We start from the raw sequence: 23766 nt of genomic DNA on the forward strand, positions 1-23766 counted from the left end.
AGGAAATTTCATTGGGAGTGAGTAGAATTAATTACGCACATAGTAGCCCATGGGGGAGAGGGGAGGAGGTGAGGAAAAATCCCTAGCACATCTAGGCTCTGCGCCATGCATCATGTTTAAATAGAGAGTCCAGAGGAAAGGACAGAGGATTTAGCCAAAATGCTCTCAAAGCACCCCCACTAGTCAATCTAAAGAGTGATACTGGCACTGTTTCTCTGGGCAAAGACAATAGGCTGCTTTTCTGGCCAGAAATAGTGATGTGTCAGCGTCTGCAAGAAGTGAAGCTGGGGAAGGAAAAAAAAAAAAAAAGGCAATAAACTGAAAGCTGAAACCTCCCTCCGCCAAAGTGTATCTTCTCAGAAATGCACACAAATGTGCGTTCACACTACTGAAACCATGAACTCTTCTGAAAGTAATAATACATGTAAGTGGTGATGGCTAAGCACGAGGAAGGTATTTTGTCACGAAGAGCTTTTGCTTCTTCATTCATTTCACAGGATTTGTTTCCATTCCAGTTCCATGCTTTTATTTGAAATTTCTAGGATCCTGTGGCTGCCTTCCAAGCATGACTCCAGCACATACTGTAGGTGTTCAGTGCATGTGTGCAGTGGTGCATGCTAATGGCTCTGACTGAAGCTGTGACAGAGTGGAAACAGACAACAAGATGACTAATGGGCTGTTTTCAGTAATTTCCAATTACTAGATTTGCAGTTTACCTTTCTTTTTTTTTTTTTTTTCTTTTCTTCTTGAGCCAGAGCCAAAAAGGAGACATCTTGCCCCACATTTCCCATAAGGGTTGGTATGTCTCTGAAAATGCTGATTTTTCAAAAGGACATCATTTACAGTTACACCACACACACACATTAATTTTAATTGATAAAGTTTTGCCACAGTGCACTTTTTATAATCACATCACCTTATGCAAGTTCTCTAGACTTGTTTCAGAATTCTGCCTTAGTAGTTACAGGAAGAAACCAGAGCTTGGCAGAAGCAACTGGATTCTCGTTAGAATGGGAATAAAGCTAGGCAGATGGCAGGGCTTTTGTTGTTGTTATTGCTGTTATTTAAAAAAAAAAAAAATACAACTCTTTTGCATTTTTTGTCTATCTTTTCTTTATTTCTTTCAATTGCACCTAGTAGGTATCATTAAAGACAAAGAACCACAAACAAATCCTATGTGCAGCTGTCTTCATACTTATGCAAAGTATCTGTCCTCACAGTTATTTAAGCAATAATATTTCTGTCACCAGAATTTTTTAGTCTTCAGAGGCATTTGACTCTGGGTCCAAGTGTTATGAATTGGGCCTATCGCTGTGATTTAGTCCTCTGATATTATGATTAACATATGGTTTTGGAATGAGCTGAGAGATACCACACATGGTAGTCTCAGATAAGTTATATGTCTTGGGTTTGTGTTTTCAAACACACAGTGAAGGTCTAATATTTTGCTCAGTATGAAGTAACATGAAGACATGATTCTAACTGACAGTAATGGGAATCATTTGGCTCCATCTCCACAGTAAATATGCACTCCTAATATGCCTATATACTTTTTATTCATTGCAACAACCATTACAAAATGGCAGCCAAATAACCTCTGAAAGACACACCAAAAAAAAAAAAAAAAAAAAAAGCATGTCCAAAATAAAAATCAAGTTTAAACTGCAATTATCTTTCAATCTCATCTATGACTCCTTCAACAGCAAGCTAGGAAACCATATGATGTACGCGATGTGATTGAACAGTACTCACAAGGACACCTCAATATGATGGTTCGGATAAAAGAACTTCAAAGAAGGTAGGCCCTGTCTACTTCATGAAATATTTGATTTCTTTGGTGCCAGCTGGCTTTAGGGGAGATGTGTACTTAATGAACAGTAATTGTCCAAAATTGCAAGCACAACAGGGAGCACAATATCTAGAGGATTTAACTTAGAATCATTTTTAACCCCTTTTATTACTGAGTTTACAATTATCCTTTATTCTTCTCCCTTGCTTCAAATGAAATTAAAGGAAATTAAGGTTCATGATGTGAAGTTTGTACTATGAAGTGAGCTTTTCTGTCTTCTTTTTAGAAAAGAAAATCTTTTCAAATAATGATTTACCTTTCTGTCTTCTCTCTGTGGTTCTCCATGGCTGAGAGAAATCTGGTTCATTTGTGTTCTCCTCTCTATCTGGAACTTTTCGCTTACTGCATTCCTCTTTGCACAGGCTTTCTCTGAGTCTTGGGATTGGAGCTGAAACATTTTGCCACAGAACTATCCCTTTCAGTTTCAGCACAAAATGCTTTTCTCTTTACAAATTAACTCTATGGACTATCAGACTGAACTCCTCTGGCTCTTAAATTAAATAAAAATCAATAATAATAAATAAATAGATAAAACCTCCCAACCCTGTTGAGTGGAATCTACTGTGTCAATAAATACACATATTAAATCCACCTGCATGAGATTCAAGGAACAGTTGCGGATGTTATTAAGAAACCATTCTGTTTTTACACTCTTTGTTATTAGATTGCATATGAGAGAGGAGAACTATTTTTTAGTTCCGACATGAAAGTCTAAGAAATAAAATATTAGTACACATGAAAGAAATGATAATAATATGGTTTAATTCTGGAAAAAAACTCCAGAGAACTAAAGTGCTGACTGTCTTTATGCACAGCAAATCATGCTAATCTGGTCTTTTTACTTGCTTTGTTTTAGGTTTAAAATGACTATAAATTCTTATGTAAATTATGCATATATACTATACTATACTTTTTTTTAGCAGCAGAGTTTAATTTGCTTGGTAATTCCACTGCTAATAATTCTCTGTTTTCTTTTCAGATTGGACCATTCCCTAGGAAAGCCGGGCCTTTTCCTCCCAGGTATAATGACTGTATTCTAAGTATTTAGGTTCATAACTTGGTGAAAATACCAGTGGCTACAGTAATATAGATTTATAATCTACACAATTATGAATTAATATATAATTCTGTTAGTAGGCTCAGGAACAGCTGTGGAGAGATAAATACTTTGCATTCAGGTGGTAGTGGAGTAAATGGAAATTAAGAATATATATTGGAAATGTGTATCAGTGAATGACAAGTTGGAAATACCTGACTGGAAAAATATCTCCCTCCTCCCCCCACCCCAAAAATAAAAAATAAAAAATCTTTCTATGTCTTTTGTGTTGGGGTTAGGATATATATTAGTTAAAGAGATTTTTTTTCCTTTCTAAACAACCTATGGATTTTAGTTTGGGAAAGATCAAAGATAGATCAAGGGTAGATCATTCAGGAAGAACTGGGATAGTTTAAAAGCTAGAATGATAGAAATGTTAGGAAATTAAATCTTAAAAAGTGCAAGATCATACACAGGAAAACTGATACAAAATCTACTTGCTGGTAGTATTGAACAGTCTGGAATGTCTGAGAAAAAGAAATTACTGTATGCTAATTAATTGTAAACTAATGCTCACTGAACCTATGAAAATGCTGTGATGTATCAACAACAACAAAAAATTAGTCTGATCATAGGATCAGGAGAGAGATTTTCAAGACTTACAGGGACATGGGCATGCCCTAGCACAAGACTCAGGTAAGGCCTTATGTAGTCTGTTGTGCAAAATTCTGACTCCACATCTTTAGGGAAGATTATCTGCACAGAAACAGGGAAGAAATACCATAGTGACCAGTAAAAAAGAGAACCTGTTCTATTAGTGGGAAACAGAAGTTTGTTCTTTTTAACCTAGCAAAACAAAGGGCTAGAAAGAACAGTCTGGTAATTCTACGAGGAGAGCAATTACCTGGGAGGAAAAAAATAATATGTAAGAGAAAGGACAGTATGAACAGAAGAACAGATGTTTGTAAACTGGTCAAAAATCATGGAATCATGGAGATCAGAAACCTGAATATGGAAGGGACTGAAATAAGTGATACTTAGAGGGGTCTAATAAAAAGGATGGAGAAAATTTGCTTGGTAGATAATGATAGGACAAGGGGGAATAGTTTTAAATTTAAAAGATGATAGATTTACATTAGACATTAAGAGGAAATTCTTCACTGTAAGGGTAGTGAGACACTGGAACTGGTTGCCAAGAGAGTGTGGATGCCCCATCCCTGGAGGTGTTCAAGGCCAGGTTGGATGAGGCCTTGGCCAACCTGATCTAGTGGGATAGGATGAGTTAGATGATCTTTAAGGTCCCTTCCAACCCAAGCCATTCTATGATTCTGTAATTTGTTATAGTAAGATATTGTCTTCAAATTTGCAGAGGTTCCATCTTCTCTGTCCCTAAGAGCTCAAAAATGATTTAGGGACTGAAGTCCCAGGTCTCTGAATGACTTTGAGCACTCATGAGCATAAGTGTAAGTGAGAGTCAAGGGTGCCAAAGTTATTTTAGAGCCTTTTAGAAATGCTTCCATATTATCAGAGGTTAAAATGATTTATAGTCAGAATGAGGATTGTCTCTCAAAACACAATGTATTTTAAATATCTGATCACTGGAGAAGGCTCAGTAGTACACTCCTCTTCCCTGTAGATGAGACAATTTTGGATCACAGGAAAATAATCAGTCAGCTTGAATACATCTATAAATATTTACGCTTGGGAATTCATTCCAAAATGTGCAAGCTAAATTTACAGAAAATCTTTGCTTACCTCCAAGAATGTATAATTTCAAATTTAACATTATCAAATTAAAACTATTATTTGTACTAAAAAATAAAAAATAAAAAAATTAGAGGACCATTTTATGAGGCATCTTATTGTTTCAGCGGTGGAGAATAATTCGAAGTGTTGGCTGCGAAGAAGTTAACTGTGAAATAATATTCTGAGCAGTTTGGGAAGTGTCAGATTTTGCTGAAGGTGTTCAGAAGTTTAGTCACCAAATCTTTGGTTGAAAGGATCATAGAAACCATTGGGAGGATCTTAGATGGGTCTGTGGATTTGAATAAGATTTCAAAGTGTTCACGTGTTGAAAAGAGAGTAAGTTACTGAGAAAGAGCTCTGGGGCTGTGTTTGTGAGTTTTGACTGATTCACTTATAAGCATCTCATATGGAAACCTACACATAGGACAGCAAAAGTAAAACGGGTTATCTGCCTGTAGGCCTGAGGTTACACAGCAGAACTTGCTGTTCTGGGCACATGCTGGAGAGAGTGCCAGCAAAGACAGACCCAGCTAACTAAAGGGAAAAAAAAAACTCCAAGTCAAAGTCTGCCACAGAATTTTTATTATTCTTTTTTATTATTATTATTATTCATAAAAACTTGCTTTGACCTTATATCTGGAGGGGAAAAAAAAAAAAAAAAAAGGCATCCATAACCCCCTGCACCTACTTCTAGAGGGAAGATAAATTTGAGTAGGGATACCTACCCCAAACCTTCAAAATTTTATGATAGACAGTCTTACTGGGGAGAGCACTACAGGACTTCAGAGATATTTGGGTAAACCCATAATCTGTGCTCTGGAGAAAATTATGACATCCCTATCATTCAATTAGCTTCCCTTGTTAGTCTTTTCCTGCAATATCACTGCTGAATTACTGCTTTGAGACAGCTCTCAAATGCAAGAACAAGGTGGCCCTGCTGAAGATTAAGTCTGCCTCCACAGCATTCCAACTCTACACAGTTGTAACTTTTGTATAGACATATGGCTCTACCCTTAGATGGACTGGATAAATACTTACTAGGAAAGGTAAAATGGTTGTTAGGGCTGCAAAAACAGGTAAGATCAGTTAGGGCTTTGCAAGACCAAAACCAGAAGTTATTTGATCTAGTAGTTATTTTATATAAACCTTCCACAAATCCAAAAATAAGATAAGTGGTTCCAGATAAATGGTCTGAAAAACTAAAACTAGGGTTAATTTATAATTAGTCCCAGTATAATCCAACCCACCAATAATCAAGTGATGAACAGTGATGAGTTGTTATAGTATTGGCCTGGTTTAGGTGGAAACAGACTTTTGTGCTGTCATCCTCCTCTGGAAAATAGAGTTCATCCTGAGTTTTCCTTAGAACAGTTAGCCAGTTATACATCAAAAATGTATTTTCAGTCTGATATATTTTTTCCAGTTCAAAGGCATTACTAAAAACCTCATTTATAAACAATATGGATGTTTCCTCCAGACTGTGTTATTTTTGTATTGATGGCAAGCAAAAGAGAAATGACAATGCAAAGAAAATGAAACCACCAAGGAGAAAAACATGAGAGGAATTTTCCTTTCCAGCTCCTTTTATTTTTCTGTTTTATTTTACTCCTATTCAAAGAATCTTAAGGTCTGATTCCAAGCTTGTTGGAATGAATGGGAGTCTTTCCAGCGACCTCAGTGGGTTTTGGATCAGGCTGTTACTGAAACTCTGTTGTCAACTTTGATAATATTATATGAAGTAATTGCAGTGTGTCTGATTTATTCTATAGTATTATTCCCTTTCCAAAGTAAATGATGTCATAAAAGATCCAGAATCTAAATTCACTGAAAGCTATTATTGGAGTGGGGGTGGAGGGGTGGGGGAATATGATTATTTCTCAAGGATAAAAAACACTAAAAGCTGTGTTAAAACAAGGTAAGGGTGCAATAACAGAAAAAATAGCCATGCTGGGTCATGACAGTAATGTCTTCTTGACTAGAAGCAAGGTGCTTTGGGAAATGTGAAAGAAAAAGAAATGTATATGCCTCTAATCTTCCTGTAAGCTTCCAGCTATTTGCATATCAGAGACTTCCTGACATGGTTCCTGTGTATTTAGTAGTCATAACTGGTTTGTGCTCAACAAGATTGCCTGGTTTCCCCTGAACCTCATGTAAACTTTTAACATCTGTGATATCCTGTGACAAGAAGTTTCATGATTTAACTTACACATACACATATTGTGAGAAATCCTCCTATTTTGCTTGTTATGGTGCTGGTTCTAACAGCTTTATTTGAAACTTCCAATGTGAATTTTAAAACATTAAGAAGATAATGAATAAATTTTCCAAAGAGTTGAATCCTATTTTTCAGGAATTTTCCCAGAAGAATGTATCTTAGCTTTGCTGAAAGCCCATCTCACATTTCCTGGTAACACAAACAATTCTGTAAAATGAAATTAAGATTCCCGTAATAGTAAACAAACACCTTAAAAAAAGTATTGGTATAGAAGCAAAGCATGCATTACTAACATTTCTTGAATTAACGAAGCAGAAGCTTCTGTAATGATACTAATAAGAGAAGCATAATACTTGATCTTCACTACACAATGGAGTTAATTGCTTTTGAGTGACTTTTTTTTAGACTAGCTATAGTTTTCAGGGGCAAAAGTGAAGAATAACGCCAAAATAAAACGAAAGATGCAGTGTTCGGATTCAGAAAAGCAGTTCATCTGAACCTCTTGCATCTACATAAGCAGGTGGAAATCCCTGGAGAAAAAAGATCTCTTGTAAACCTTTGGCAATGCCATTTCTTGCTTTATTTCCCACATTCAGTAGTCCCAATACTAAACTTTATATCATTTCCTGAGGTTTTGAGATATATTTAAGAATTTGGAATATCCTAGTTGTAACAAGGCTTGAATTCTTCATTTTCTGTTTGGGAAAAAAAAAAAAAAAAAAAAAAAAAGATAATGCTGCTGTCTCTTATTTGATTTTCTCTTTTGCTTTTGCTCATTTAAGATGGAATTGCTTTTTTTTTTTTTGTAAAAGAAACAAAAATTGAATAACCAGCAATATGTCATTTATGTAATGTGCTTCCAATTGAAGAAAGAGTTGGGGTTGGCCTTTCTTGTTTTCTCAGCTAGTGTGGACAATATTAAAAAAGCTTTAATTCTTTTTTTTTTTTTTTTTTTACAAGAGGCATCTCATATTATCACTAGAAAAATGGATGTAGCATTTTTGTGAAAAAATTAGGAATTAAAAATTAAATACAGGTGGATATTGTTTTGAAAACCATAGAGTGTGATGTTGAGGAAGGCAAAGGCTTTCAGGGAAAAAATTTATATACTAGCAAAGGTGAGATAATATATGGGTGACCTAAGAACTGTTCAGTCTCTTGAAGTATAATACTTATTGCTTATACAATACTGTTTTATCTGATGGAAGTCTAAATATACTAAATGATGGTTTTATATCATACCAACCATGTGAAACATGATTGTTTCAGGATTTATTTTTCTTTATGATTCTGAGCTAAAATTTGTTCACATATATTTTCATCATGTTATAAATAATCATGACTCCTTTCATGATGACCTTACATGTTCCCTTTCTGTTTGAGCCTTTCACACATATATGAGCTGTTACTAAAATGTGTAGATGATCTGTTTGTTTTATTGAAGACATACAAAAACAGATAAAACTTAATAATTAGTTGTTTGGATTACAAGGCAAAGAACGTAAAAACTAAGATACTTCAGATTTACAATTAGCCATGCTATCTTTTCAATTATGTAAAAGCAAATAATCTAATATAGAAAGTCTAAAGTCATATATCTTGAAAAGACTTGAGAGAGAAAGCATAAACATGAAATAGAAATCAAATGTATTTGAGCAATGGTATCTGAACTTCTGGCTACCCTTCTTACTACAATTCTTTGTACATTGTATACACAACTCATTTACTTTTAGATAAAGATGGTCTTTATTAGAGAAAAAATGTTTGTAAATTAGAGCTGAATGCTGATTTAAATGGAGGCTAATAAGAAATGGGAAAGAGTGCAGCCTTTTGTGACTTACTTAGCATGGATGCCAATAAAGAGATGGAGAGGACGCAGCTACATATGTGAATATCATGCTTTTCACTTCAACTGACGAGAGCCACATGCCACAAAATAGCTACTTACTGCTTATCTGCTTCCTATTTTCTTGTTTTCTGTTCTACACTGCATTCAAGAACAACTAAGATAAAAAACATTATTAACTTGGTTTGGTTGTTTTGGCATGTCTTGGTGATTATATGAAGGATGTTATTAGAGCTGGTGAGGAAATTATTATTAAAAAAGAAAAGTGGGTTTTCTTGTTTTATTTTTCTTGCTGTATTATTATTTGTTTGTTTATATATGTGTGTGTATTAGACCTAAACAACAAAAGCACTGCCTACTCACTGCTGTTCAAATTACATCCCAATTTAGAAATCCTTAAACACAGAAGTATAGCCTTTAAAGGATGTGTCTACAGATTTGTTAATTAGAGAGTAGAATAAACTGTTCATTTTTTTGTTTTAGACAGAAATGAATACATAGGTAAACCTGAGCCTCAACCTTTTTATCTTTTTAGAGGATTCTAGTTTGTGGACTAATTGGTGATGAACGCTACACATGTATGAGCCAAGCTGTGTCTTTTTTTTTTTTTTTTTGTCCCTACACAGTGCCCTTGAACAGTCTTTGAATTTTCTCTCTGTATGGTATTTATGGTGTTTATGCCTCTACATTTTCTTATGAAGCACTTCTCCCTTCTAATGCCTGTGCAGAGCTGTCAAGGGACAATAGCCTTTTTAATATTCTAGGTGATCTGTAGAGAAGGAAAGCAAGAAGAGTACTCTTGCCAGCATTGCTTTTTGCAAGTTTTCCTCTAAGGTATATGTGTACCTTCAGATGAACTTTGGTGCAAATGTATGACTAAAAGTATCACATTAGCAAACATATATGCTGCAAATGGTAAGGCAAGTACCACCCACAGAGGAATGTAAAAATGTGAGTTTCCTGCAAAATGAGCACACATACAGCCTGTCTGCCAGTAAGACCTTTAGATTGTGCTCATGCCCCATGCAAAATGGGCTGAAATAGCTCTAAAACCCAAGGCTCAACCACTCATAAAATTGGAATGACTTATGGAACAAGCAAAGAGAAATTACTGCAGCCCAATACTGGAATAACAGTTTAGACAAAAAATGTATCCAACCTCCATTGACAGATTTCTAAGTTACTTTAGAATTTGCGGTGTGTTTTGTTTTGTTGTTATGTTTTGTTTTTCTTGTGAATATTTTCTCCTAGCTCAGCATATATACATTTCTGTGCTTTTTTTTCCCCATGGACTAACACTCCCAAAGTATGTCATTCCTTTGCAATTGGCCATGTAAACACAAAGAATAGAACCCACTTTATACAGCTTTAATTCTTGGCTCCCCATCCCAATATTTGCAGTGTGTAAGTGAAGCAATTTGCATAACTGGCCTTCAATAAGAAGGTCTCACAAAGCCTAGGAGGAGAAAAGGATGGAAATGCAAGTTTTTTTCCCAGCAATCATCCCTCTGCACTGATGGGATAGGTCTGCCATTCCGGCCACTGAGACCCAAGACAGTGCTCCCTCCTACATCTACAACCTCAACTGAAAATTATATATATTTCTGTGTGTAAAGAAACATTGCACATGTCAAAATGGGGTGTATGCCTAGGGATCATGTCTATTCCACCTAATTTTATGCTTCTATTTGAGATAATTAAAGAAGGAACCAGATCACCTTTACGTTGGTGTCATTCATACTAGTGTAACATTTTGCCAGCTGAAATACCACTAGATGTGATTCATAGTTTGAGTTTACCCTCAATCTAATGATTGTCCCATTTCTATTCTTTTTTTATTTAGAAAAAGGGGTAGACAAAGGATACTATACTGTAGGAGCCAGACTGATTCGGCTAGAGGATAAGGTACGTGCATGAAAGCTTTTTTTCTTTTTTTTTTTTTTTTTTTTTTTCTGAGTAATGATATCTGATCTACAGACATGCAAGATAGTATCTTGGCATGATTTACTTTAGAATTACAGGGCACCATAACAAAGAATAATATCCTAATTTTTGTAAGGGAGTCGATGAAGTATCATGTGCATGGTGTTCAGCATTAACTGTTTACCTGCCATGCATATTTTGTTCTTGATTTTAAAAGGGACCACTTACATGTTGAAGCCAAATCACGTATCTTGTAGGTAAATAGTACCATGAACTGATTAGGTGTTTGTTGTACCACAATTACTGAGTTAAACAGAAAGGCTACTATCAAGAGCCTTTGTAAATGGCAATGGTTGATATTTCATCAGTCTTGAAGTTCTCTAATGTTTACTGCATTTTTCCCCCGTGCAGTTATCTTTGCAACAGTTCTACCCCTCCCTCCACTGAATTCAGTTATTCTCTCCAAGAAGGTGTTCATCTGTGTTATTAATTAGAATTATACAGAAGTACGCCTAAATGCCAAGGCCCAGTGAAGCTCTATTGTTTTAGGCCTATTGCAAACATCTTCAAGAGTTTTTCTCACTCAAGTGATAACAAAAGCACAAGTTCGCTTAAGAGGAGAAATCTATTTTTCTAATACTGTCAGCTCTCTTGAAGGCATGCCTATCCCTTAAAAAATGGTGACTTCATAGTGTGCTTCCTATGGACAGTAGTGACATAGTCACTTTGGTGTGTGATGTGATGTAACTTTTCAAACTGTCGTGGTTCTGCTCGAGTGGGCAGCCGAGCTCCACCACAGCCACTCCCCCACGGGCTGCAATGTGGAACCCTGCTCCACTGTGGTACTCCATGGGCTGCAGGGGGACATCCTGCTTCACCATGGTCCTCACCACAGGCCGCAGGGGACTTCTGCTCCAGCGCCTGGAGCACCTCTCCCCCTCCTTCTACACTGACCTTGGTGCCTGCAAGGCTGTTTCTCACTCCCTTGACTCTCCCAGCTGCTGTGTGGTGCAGCGTTTTTTTCCCTGTCTTAAATATGCTCTCACAGAGGTGCAAAACAACATCGCTTATTGGCTCAGCTCTGGTCAGCAGTGGGGCCCTTACCAAACATGGGGCAGCTTCTAGATCCTTCTCACAGAAACCACCCCTATGGCCCCCTGCTACCAAAACCTTGCCATGTAAATGGCAAACAAACAAACTACACAAACAAAAGTCCATTTGAATTTAGCATAAGCATTTCCTATTTTTGTCTTCTTCTTATTCAAAACTTGTCATGCAAGTTTTATTTTCATGTCTTTCTGGGGAGTAAGGAGAGAAGGAAAGGGGAAGGAAGCCTTTCATTACATAAGAATGTAAGAGTTAGGCTTCTTGCCCCCTCGCCCCTCCCTTTCACCCCCCACCCCCCAAAAAAAAAAAAAAAAAAAAAAAAAAAAGAGAAATAAAAGCAGTTTCTCCCTCTGTCACGTAACATCTAATGCTCATTGTTAGAACGACATCAGAAAATGTGAGGCTGTGATGTCAAAGGATGGGTTTTCTTTGACTTTTAGCTCTCTTAGTGTCAGGGAATGAGCTTCGCAGGAAAAGACAGTTTATCTGAGGTAACTTTTAAAATGGATTGGTTCCTTGTGTGGACAGTCTCATTCAAAGTGAAAACGGCTTTCATTCAAATTAGCTCAATTACTTTAAAGGAGATATATGGCTCTTTAACCTCTATATGTTTTGTGAATTCACACCACTAGTTTATTCAGATTTCTTGAATATGCTTGTACAGAGACACCAACAATATGGGTTTGAAAATCTAGCAAATGTAAAAAATAATAATAATAATAAAAAAAAATTACGTTGTGTGAGAAATGTTGCTAGCACTGTAAATACTTCCAGTGGCAGTTTTTTGTGGTCTCCCGACTGCTCCATATTTATGAAGTAAAAAGGTCAGAAAGTTATTAGTGTCTGGCAGTGGCCTGGTTTTAACACAGTATGCTGTGGATTTGATAACTTTTGATTTTAAAGCCTTAATTTGAGTACTGCTGAGGTATCAGTGTAGGAAGAGGAATGTTACAAGACATGTCTGTGTACACAGCAGATACTGCAATAAATGATCTCTGTTGCAGGTATCTGCTTATGCTCTGCTCTTACATCTTAAACCTGTGGACCAAACTCTTGATGATTCTAAATACTAAAATATTCATCAATACTGCCTTGATTGTAAATGCTCAGAGATGATGGAGCAACGTGGTTTAGCTTTATCATATCAACTGTCTGGCATGTGTTAACCAGTCTGTAGTGGAAATTTACAACAACGTTCTTGGAACAGTCCTGCAAGTTAAAAAACATATATATATATTTAAAAAAAAAAAAAACACACACACACAAACACACAATGGTGTAGCCAACTTAACGTGATTTAGGCATAATCTAAATATAGTTTTTGCAAGCTCAAACCATTCATGTGGCAAAGCCTAGCAAAGCCTAGCTGGTCTTTTGTCTGAGTAGTTAAACCATAGTGCTTTAACTGACCACATGCTGTATGGGAACTGGTGATTTCTACCTCTTTACTCATTGTTCTGGAGAAAACAAACAGAAAGGAATAAAAATATGTCAAGATATTTTCATAAGAGGATGCTATGAAGCATATTCAATCACTGCAACTTCCTTTTCATTCTCAAATCAAGCTACAAATGTAAAATAAAACACCAGAAGTCTGATGGAACCCAGTGCCTTTGTTCTTCCAGTACAAATTAGCCTTCTGGTAGGTGCACATGACTTTATTTTTATGTTTCTGCCAAGAAAGTAGACAAAGTGCAAAAAAAGGGCAAATATTTGTTGTGGGGTTTGTTTTGTTTTCATGCTTTTTTGTTTTGTTTTGTTTTTAGTATTTGTAACTTTTTTGCACATTAGGCTAAAATATATATGTTTACGTAGTCAAAACAAAGTTAAGCTTCCCAGATATCTCTATTTTAATAGGACAATAGAAGCAACTGCATCCTGCTGTCAAACTGTTTCCCCTAAACTATTTTCCCAAGTCTCATGGGATCTCTTGCTTTAATAGTTCACTGCATAGTAGCTGCTATGTGCCCAAATGTGGAATAATATTGGAGTCGGGAAAGACAAGCTGGGTTTCAACCTCAGAGGAAAATAAATGAAGCAAGGGCATGTTTGACATCAGGCTCCAGCTGGTGGTGAAAAATGATCTCCCCCTTGGAACTAGAAAACCTTTGGGATCAGCCTCATCCCTCTGGAGAAATTATTTTAACATTCAGTCACCCAGTACTGTCATGGCAGCCTCCCAGCCAAATGACATATCTGATAACATGACACATTTTTGGACAAAGGCCAGTTGGTGTAGACTGATAAAAGGGCAATACAGATTTCTGTGATACAATCTGTATCAATAAGCTATTACTACACTTCTAGCCCAGACTGATCTTTCCCACCAGCATTTTCCAGTTCATTTGTTTTTGTTGTTTCTCTGAAAGGGAGTTAGAAAGTAATTCAACCATTCATAGATGTGTGTTTTTTTAGATAAAGCCATATTAATGTTTGGGGTTTTTTATATATATAAATTTTGAAAAGGAGGGAGAAAGAATTGTGCATTTATGATGGTTAAGATAAACTTTGTTCCCTTTGTTTTTTCATTGCTATTTGAGTTAAAATGCTGGATTTGCTGTACAGAAAGCATAGGCACAGGTGTCTGAAGTGGTTACTTAGTGATAGAAAAAAGTTTTGAGGCAAACATGTCTCAAAGGCTCTATGATAACAACTTTACATTCATTTTGCATAAGCAGTGTTGTCTGCACCCTCTCTTTTGTGGCTGTTGTGTCTCCATATGTAATTTAAGATAACAAGGAAGAGGTAAGAACACTAATGTATAGGATGAAGCACCATGCAAGTCCACATAGAGTTGAAATACACTTGTATCACTTCACTTTTAAGCGCTGCAGAGCTGACTGGAAAGGGATGAAATGTATGGTGGCGGTTTCCAGGCAATATGTAAAACTTTTTGGCAACATCAATGCTGTGCAAGGCTGTTCTCATTAACATGGCATGTTGCACAGTGTAAGTTTACCCATAACAGTTTTCAACCTGTTTTTCCCTGAATAGGACATAAAAAAATTACATTGTTGTGGTCAACATTAATAACCTATTGTGGTTCTTTTCATATAAATGTTGAGATTTTTAGAGAAAGAATGGAGCTTCTTTCCCAACACGTGATATGTGCCATTTGGCCGACCTTTTCCTTAGTTTGATGGCAGGATTTAATTTTAAATTGTGGTATGTAGCTATTGACAGATTCTTTTGAAACATATTAAGAGGGAGATTGGTTCCAAGATGATGTTCTAGAGTTGGCATTAGTTTCTTTTTAAAGTAGTAATCTAATGCTTCTTTATGATGAAATGAGCATTCTTCCTTTTTCTTTTCTTTTCAAAATTAGAATCAAAAATCTTGGTGTGTTGCGTCCAACTGCACGACAACCTATAAATAAAAACAGGAGAGAAAAGAATCTACAAATGAAAGGTTAGAAGGGACAGCTGTGTTGTCTTTGAAAAAGAAATCTATTAGGTATTTTTATAATTATATGACAGTCTTCTTTATGTGGTATTTACAGTTATGATTTATGTCCATATTACCATAACTATTTCCACACTTATAGACAACATGTGATAATATTGGGAGCCAAAAGCAACCATTTGGTAGCATTTAAAAAAATGCAGAAACACTAAGAGAAAACAGGGCAGTAAAACAGAACCCTTGTGAGCTTTATCCATCTGGATAATGTGAGCCAGAACAAAAGTGTTGTCCAATGTAAACAAACATAGAGGTTGGATTATGGTGGTAAACTCTTTATCAATTTAAAAACTCATTTTAAAGTTGGGAGCTAAAAATGATGGTGTCAGAGAAGAGTGGTATTTCCCTATCATCTTCTTCCTCCAGGATAACAGAGAGATGGATGCTAGTGAATCTGACTCCTGCTGTGAGAGTCATGAAGTAGTAAATTATTTATTATGACCGTGCCTGCAAATACCACTCTTGTGAAAGCTGTGTCAGAATTTCCATTATAAACCTGTAATTTGTGGGTGGGTTGATCGGCATAACTGAACTGCATTAAAAAAGGGGAGGTCAAGGGAATGAAAATTGTTACACGAGTCACAAAATGTGCAGGATACATTTTTGAAGTTTCAAGAATATGTCTGAATTAAACCCAACAAATGCCTTTACTAACAAAAACATATATTGGCACTAAGGTGTTTGTGGGTTGTTTGCCCCCAATTGCTTAAACATTGAGTCATTTTGTAATATAAAGCTTTACAGAAGGCTTTTTGCAAATGGGTATTATGTGGGTTTTCTTAGCTACTAAAACAGGCTGATAATTCTTAAAAGTAGGCATCTGAGATGCATTGTTATTCCTTGTTGTAAACAGGAAAAGTGTTTCACATCCTGACCCTTTATTATTTGCAAATATGCATGGACAGTGTTGATTCTTGTGGTATATCTCCTCAGCACAAATAGGGAGAGAGGGGGAGTGTCAAAATTTAACATGTCCAATGTGATTGAAGTTACTTGTAGATCTCTCATGAAAGAGTATTGTACGTATTCTTGGAGCACGTTCTGTCCAAGGAGATGGACAGGAGGTTCACAATGAGAGATGTTGTGAATATGTATTTGGGATAGGGTACCAGTAAACACAAAGTACAATCTCATTTATTCAGTGCAGTCAAGCACAAATCCATCAATTCTGCACCTTGCCCATGAAGTCATTGTTTTTTTTATTTTGAAGTTATTGCCTAACAAAAATATAAAAATAAAAAAATAAATAAATAAAATAAAATAAAATAAAATAAAATAAAATAAAATAAAATAAAATAAAATAAAATAAAATAAAATAAAATAATAAAAACATCCTGAAAGTAATCTAATTGCAGCTGATGCTTCAAGGCAAATTGTGCCAGTGAAGATACTTGGGATTTGCTCAGGTGTAAATTACAGCAAATTTCTTAAGTGGCTTTAAACAGGATTCCCGCTCATGTTCTCACATCCTGCTCAACAGCAGTGAAATGACAGAGATGAGGTGAAAGCAGAAATGGGACTCAGTTCAGAATTATTCTGAGTGAAATTATATTTTTCATCTGTTATGCCTAAGAAGATCTTTCTTGTATGATGGGGATTTAAGGAACCATAGATCTGAAGTTGTGCTTGCGTTCTAGTACTGAAGCATCAAGACACTTTTTTAGTCTGAAAATCAAGTAATGCTGATTTAACAGCTTAGATCTTAGCTGCACAGCTTTTCTACTTTGCTAGATGACTTCTTAATGCAGAGAGGAACTATGGCAGCCTGGACTTCTTTTGACCATTTGGCTTGGTTTTACACTTGAGATAAACCATGTTTAACAAAGAAGGAGAAGGAAGGGCCGGTTTTGAGCTGCCTGGTTGTAATGGTAAAATCTAAAGGATCAGAAAAAAAATAAGATCTGACTCTGAAATACCTTTCAGGCAAAAGGAAAGAACAGAGATAGATCATATATCCTGAAGCATATCTGAACGAATCCTGCCTGTGTTCTTCCCTTATGGTTCTTGTTACGAAGCCTACTTTACTTATTATAAATGGTACTTGGTAGCACCCTCCTATTATTAAGGTTGTACACCACTTTCCATTATAAAACGCTTTTTTTTAGTTGCTTACATCTTTGCCAAACTTGAGCCATCTGGGCTGAAATTTTCCAAGGCAGATGTCTGCCTCAGGCTGAGTTTTTTTGGAAAATTTATATATGAGTGTGGGTCATCCTTTCTATATCACAGTAACCTGACCCACTGTAAAGATTCTCCCAAAAGTAAACATAAAAATGTTGATGGAAAACACTTGAGCCTCTTCTAAATTTGAGCAAGAAAACTGGACAGAAATGGAACATTATCTGCCAGTCTTGAGACCCAGAGGCCTGATCCAAAACATAGTGAACTCAGCAGGAGGCTTTCACATGGATCAGGCCCTGATTTTTAACGGGTGAGGGAGCAAAGAGTTTCACATAGTGAACATTTGCCAGGATGCAATTCACCACCATAAATCAAATGTTAAATAATTCTGAAGCCCAATAAACGAGCATGCAGATGGCAGTGTCTGCTCCCCAGTGATTGCACTGACTGTTGATTAGGATCCAGCTTGAATAGTTCAATCTCATTTATAGCAGTCCCAAGAATTGTTGTGATTACGCAATTGGTACATTCTCATTGCTTTTCTGCTCTCTTGGCTGGATCTGCTCTAGTGGAACCAAAACCACCCAGCAAACTCTGCCCATGACATCCTGGAGCATGCCGGGGCTGGGAGAGTCAGGGGCTCATGTTCACATGCTGCATGGCAGCCTGAAGTCAGTTTGCAGCTATCTTACATTTCATAACAAACAAAGAGAGTTGCTCATGGAAGATGTACTCTATACTAAGTCTCCTTCATGAAAACATGCAGATTAACTGTGAATACTGAGATAGAAACAGAAAAGTGATTTAGGGCTGCTGGTAAATAATGAAGCCTTAGGGGAATGGAATCTTTCACTGGCTATTACCATGCTGGAAGTCTAATCCACACTGATGTGCCTGGGCTGTTTAACCTGCAGGGAACCTGACTGCCAAAGCTGCTTATGGCCACTTCTGCTAGTTCAGTTGAGGATGCCTTCCACTGAAGCTGTGATTAATGCAGCTGAGGTTCAAGAGTCCACCCAGGTGCAGCCCACACTTGTCTTAGTTGACATGAAATTATTAATTCAAATTGGCTTGATATTCTAGGAAAAAAAAAAAAAAAATCATACTTGCAGGAATTAATATCAGATGATGGAGCCTTCAGTTATTAAAAGTTGCCCCTTGCATTATGCAGATAGCAAAGGGGAGCAGAGTTTCAAGGCTGTATTCAGACTGAACAGGCTGATCTACAACCCTGTTCTGACTTGTGCCTTGCAGGGAGTGAGTGCATTGCTAGAATCAAAGCAAACCATTCTTCCCCCAGTTTGATGAAGGAGCAATATGAAATGCTGTCTTGCTTGTATAAAGGGAACTGAAACCTTCAAAATATAATTATCAGTTTTTAATCAAAATTGAGAAAGGGTCATAAACTCCAAGCTGTTAACTTCTTGTAATTTCTGAGGAAACAGGTTCTTGAGTAAAGGACAGGTTTTTTGCTAATCCCCCTGCTCTCAGCAGAAATGATTGCAGTGTGTTTGGCTCTTCTCAGGTGCTGGAGAGTCTGGCCACAAAGGTATAGGAAACAAAGCTCTGTTAGTTCTGCTTGCAAGGCAACAAAACAATTTACTTGCTCGTGGCAGGTGAGAAATTTTATTTTTACCTTAAGAATATTCTGAAGATCTTATTTATTTATTATAAAAACTCAAGTCCTCCCACAGTGAGCTTAGAGTTGGAATTCCAAAGAATGTCAGACATCACATCAATTATAAGAATTTTTATTTCCACCTTTCTATACACGTAAAGGTTATTCCAAATCAGCTTAAAGTTCTAAGTGGTAGGTCATCCTAGATCCCAAAACAAAATACCTTCATTGAAAGCAAAATATGAAAACTAAGTATTTTGACATTTTTCTAGCATCTTCAACTAACTAAATAAATAAATTCATCAAACCAATCTTTTCTTATGAAGATTTTTTTAATTGCTATTTTCTGATTAAAATAAATTTTATTTGAACAATTTTAATGGGCACCAATTGTTGCCAGTGTTAAATTACTTAATTTTGAAGGCTATTTTCAAATATAGGTATGTAGCTGTCCTTAGCTGTTTACGGCTGTATGCTGTAAATGCTGCCCTGCGGACAAGTTGAGAGTTTTATACTGGAACATTTGGAACATTTCTCCACCTGAAAATGACAATTTGTTTCCAGTGGAACATTTTTTGAAAAAGTGTCACATTCTGTGGAACTGTACTTTAAATCATAGACTGAAAGCAAGGATTTCCAGTTTTCCACTTCAAAGGAACATTTGAAAATCAGAATTGGGTTGAAATACTCTGATGGTTTTTTTTTGTTTTGTTTTCTAATTCATTTGTTAAATATTGTTATTATTTTATTCTCTTTCAGATTGAAAGAGTACAATTCTTCATGAAAACAGAGTAATTTTCCTATAGAAAAAATACTAATTTTCCTCTAGTCCTCCTTACTTCAGCATTGCTGTGATTATTTCACCTACCACAGTTTTCAGCTTAGTAATTTAAAAGTAATTTTTTAATACTATTTGTATGTCATGTAAAATATTTACTCTAATAATTCCTCTTAATTAAGGAAAATACACTGGGAAAAAAATGTGATTCAAGTGATTACCAGACTAGCAGTCAGATTCATGTTTCATGCAGGAACTGCAATGCTGAGTCAGAGAAAACATCTGGTTAGCCCTGGAGCCATTCTCTCACTGTTGATCACCAGTATCAGATACGAAGGGGTGGACTAGAAGAACAGATTGAGCCTGAATTGCTAGAAGCAGTCTTTGGGTGTTTGAATGGATTATATATAACACACAGTACAAACAATACTGCTGTATGAGGCACTTTACAGCATGACAGTTTTGTAAGAGTCCAAAACAAAACAAAGCAATAATATGTACTGGAGTACTGGGGTGACCTGCCCTGACAAGCTGGCTGTGTCTATGGATGAAAATAGAATCACAGAATCACAGAATTTCTAGGTTGGAAGAGACCTCAAGATCATCGAGTCCAACCTCTAACCTAACACTAACAGTCCCCACTAAACCATATCCCTAAGCTCTACATCTAAACGTCTTTTGAAGACTTCCAGGGATGGTGACTCCACCACCTCCCTGGGCAGCCTGTTCCAGTGCCTCACAACCCTTTCAGTAAAGAAATTCTTCCTAACATCTAACCTAAAGCTCCCCTGGCGTAACTTTAGCCCATTCCCCCTCGTCCTGTCACCAGGCACATGGGAGAACAGGCCAACCCCCACCTCTCTACAGCCTCCTTTAATGTACTTATACATAGCAATAAGGTCACCCCTGAGCCTCCTCTTCTCCAGGCTGAACAAGCCCAGCTCCTTCAGCCGCTCCTCATAGGACTTGCTCTCCAGGCCCCTCACCAGCTTCGTCGCCCTTCTTTGGACCCGCTCAAGCACCTCGATGTCCTTCTTGTAGCGAGGGGCCCAAAACTGAACACAGTACTCGAGGTGCGGCCTCACCAGAGCCGAGTACAGGGGGACGATCACCTCCCTAGCCCTGCTGGTCACAGTGTTTCTGATACAAGCCAGGATGCCGTTGGCCTTCTTGGCCACCTGAGCACACTGCTGGCTCATATTCAGCCGACTGTCCACCATCACTCCCAGGTCCTTCTCTGCCTGGCAGCTCTCCAACCATTCCTCTCCCAGCCTGTAGTTCTGCTTGGGGTTATTGCGCCCCAGGTGCAGGACCCGGCACTTGGCCTTGTTGAACTTCATACAGTTGACCTCAGCCCATCGGTGCAGCCTATCCAGATCCTCCTGCAGAGCCTTCCTACCCTCGAGCAGATCGACACACGCACCTAGCTTGGTGTCATCTGCGAACTTGCTGAGGGTGCACTCAATGCCGTCATCCAGATCATTGATGAAGATGTTAAAGAGGACCGGCCCCAGCACCGAGCCCTGGGGGACGCCACTAGTGACTGGCCTCCTACTGGACTTGGCTCCATTTACCACAACTCTTTGGGCCCGGCTATCCAGCCAGTTTCTAACCCAACGAAGCGTGCGCCAGTCCAAGCCAAGAGCAGCCAGTTTCTTGAGGAGAATGCTGTGGGAGACGGTGTCAAAAGCCTTGCTGAAGTCAAGGTAGACCACATCCACAGCCTTTCCCTCGTCCACCCAGCGCGTCACTTTGTCGTAGAAGGAGATCAGGTTCGTCAAGCAGGACCTGCCTTCCATAAACCCATGCTGGCTGGGCCTGATCGCCTGCTTGCCCTTCAAGTGCCGCATGATGACTCCCAAGAGGATCTGCTCCATGAGCTTCCCTGGTACTGAGGTCAAACTGACCGGCCTGTAGTTCCCCGGGTCTGCCCTCCGGCCCTTCTTGTAGATGGGCGTCACATTTGCTAGTCGCCAGTCAGCTGGGACCTCCCCCGATAGCCAGGACTGCTGATAAATGATGGATAGGGGCTTGGCCAGCTCCTCTGCCAGTTCTCTCAGTACCCTCGGGTGGATCCCATCTGGCCCCATCGATTTGTGCACATCCAAGTGCCGTACCAGGTCACCAACCAGTTCTTCGTGGATGGTGAGGGCCACATCCTGCTCCCCGTCCCCTTCCACCAGTTCTGGGTACTGGGTATCCAGAGAGCAACCGGTTTTGCCGCTAAAGACTGAGGCAAAGAAGGCATTAAGCACCTCCGCCTTTTCCTCATCTCTTGTAACTAAGTTTCCCCCCGCATCCAGTAAAGGATGGAGATTCTCCCTAGTACTCCTTTTGGTGTTGATGTATTTATAAAAGCGTTTTTTGTTATCTTTAACAGCAGTAGCCAGATTGAGCTCCAGATGAGCTTTGGCCTTCCTAATCTTGTCCCTGCACAGCCTCGCTACATCCTTATAGTCCTCCTTAGTGGCCTGCCCAATTTTCCAAAGATTATAAACCCTCTTTTTTCTCCTTAGCTCAAGCCACAATTCTCTGTTGAGCCAGGCTGGTCTTCTTCCCCGCTGGCTCATCTTTGGGCGCATGGGAATAGACCGCTCCTGCGCCATTAGGATTTGCCTCTTAAAGAGCGCCCAGCCTTTCTGGACCCCTCTGCCCTTCAGAACCGCCTCCCATGGGACTCCACCAACCAGTGTCCTGAGCAGCCCAAAGTCAGCCCTCCGAAAGTCCAATACAGTGGTTTTACTGGTTCCCTTCCTGGCCCCGCCAAGAATAGTGAACTCCACCATTTCGTGGTCACTCTGCCCAAGACTGTTCCCGACAATCACATCCTCCACCAGTCCTTCTCTGTTTGTGAAGAGAAGGTCTAGCAGGGCACCACCCCTGGTAGGTTCACTAACCAGCTGCGTCAGGAAGCTATCTTCCACGCTCTCCAGAAACCTCCTAGACTGCTTTCTCTGGGCTGTGTTGTGCTTCCAGGATATGTCAGGGAAGTTGAAGTCCCCCACGAGTACAAGCGCCGACGATTTCGCAACTTCTGTCTTAATATTCACCCGTCTTAATAGTAAATTCTTAAAAAGGCCTTCAGTTAAGATTTATGAGGTAAGGGAAGAAGAGACAGAAAGTCAAGAAACTGAGAAGCTCTTTCTTCCTATATTTACTGCCACTTTGTTACTTGCAACACATAGTTTTACATTTTATATAGCAGCAAAATAGTGAGCAAATCAGTAATACATATTTATTTCTGTAAAAAAATCCCTTTTCCTACTAGTAAATAATGTTGGTAAATGGCATTCATATTCTTCCTGTTTAGAAGCTTGGTTTTGATTTCAGTGCTGTATTCTGGCAGGTTTTAGTAAAACACGTGTTAGCCAATGTGTCTGGTACATGCTGCAGCCTTTCACGACCAGGAGGAGAGAACTGGGTTACAAGTCTGAGAGGTTAGTTTGAGTGGAGTACCTCAGATCTCTCTGATCACATACTTCACTCAGTATAAGGTACTCAGATACTATGGTACAGGGAGTTATATAAATACACTATCTAGATTCATATCACACATCATTTACAGGTCTTCCTCAGACTCAGATAATGACTTCTTAAGAGTCCAATGCCCTTCTGTGGACTTAACATTCCTGAACATGTCTGCTTCAGTCTCTATTTGAACGTAAAATACCTCTCTCTGCCCATGAAGTAACCTACCCGCATCTGCATCTGCAATTCTCAACAGTTGGCATTCTCAATTCTGAAATGTTGTGGTGCCATAAGATTACTCAGGATCACAGGACGATTCAGGTTGGAGGAGACCTCAGAAGGTGGTTTAGTCACTGCAGCACCCCATTGCTTCTACTCTGGGTATAACATACTTCTCTAGTAGTAACATGTAGCACTTATACAAAGAAATAATCTCTCAAAATGTGCTGTCAGTATTTGTTCATGTAGAATGGTTGTCATAAAGTACTGGACTGGCAGATCTGTGTTTCAGAGACCTGCAGCCAACAGCTGAATTGTGTGTATGGAACATGGCAGTTGCTTGGGCCTTGTGATTTTCAAAACCTGATGACTAGAAGTACT

The 23766-nt window shown here is 38.2% G+C and overlaps 1 protein-coding gene across 13 annotated transcripts in view; it reads left to right on the forward strand.

Annotated features, from left to right (window-relative positions):
- Positions 1-23766, forward strand: part of LOC101792090 (potassium voltage-gated channel subfamily KQT member 1) — a 524294-nt gene that overhangs the window by 301646 nt on the left and 198882 nt on the right. For 11 of the 13 annotated variants that reach the window (XM_038173114.2, XM_038173122.2, XM_038173117.2 and 8 more), the window contains 3 exons: positions 1704-1798; positions 2829-2869; positions 10536-10597. In XM_038173114.2, coding sequence (XP_038029042.1) covers positions 1704-1798; positions 2829-2869; positions 10536-10597 — 198 coding nt within the window. The remainder of the gene's footprint in view (positions 1-1703; positions 1799-2828; positions 2870-10535; positions 10598-23766) is intronic. The other 2 variants (XM_072040824.1, XM_072040827.1) reach the window with 1 other exon arrangement.

Source organism: Anas platyrhynchos, chromosome 1 (assembly GCF_047663525.1).
Source record: "Anas platyrhynchos isolate ZD024472 breed Pekin duck chromosome 1, IASCAAS_PekinDuck_T2T, whole genome shotgun sequence".
NCBI lineage: Eukaryota > Metazoa > Chordata > Aves > Anseriformes > Anatidae > Anas > Anas platyrhynchos.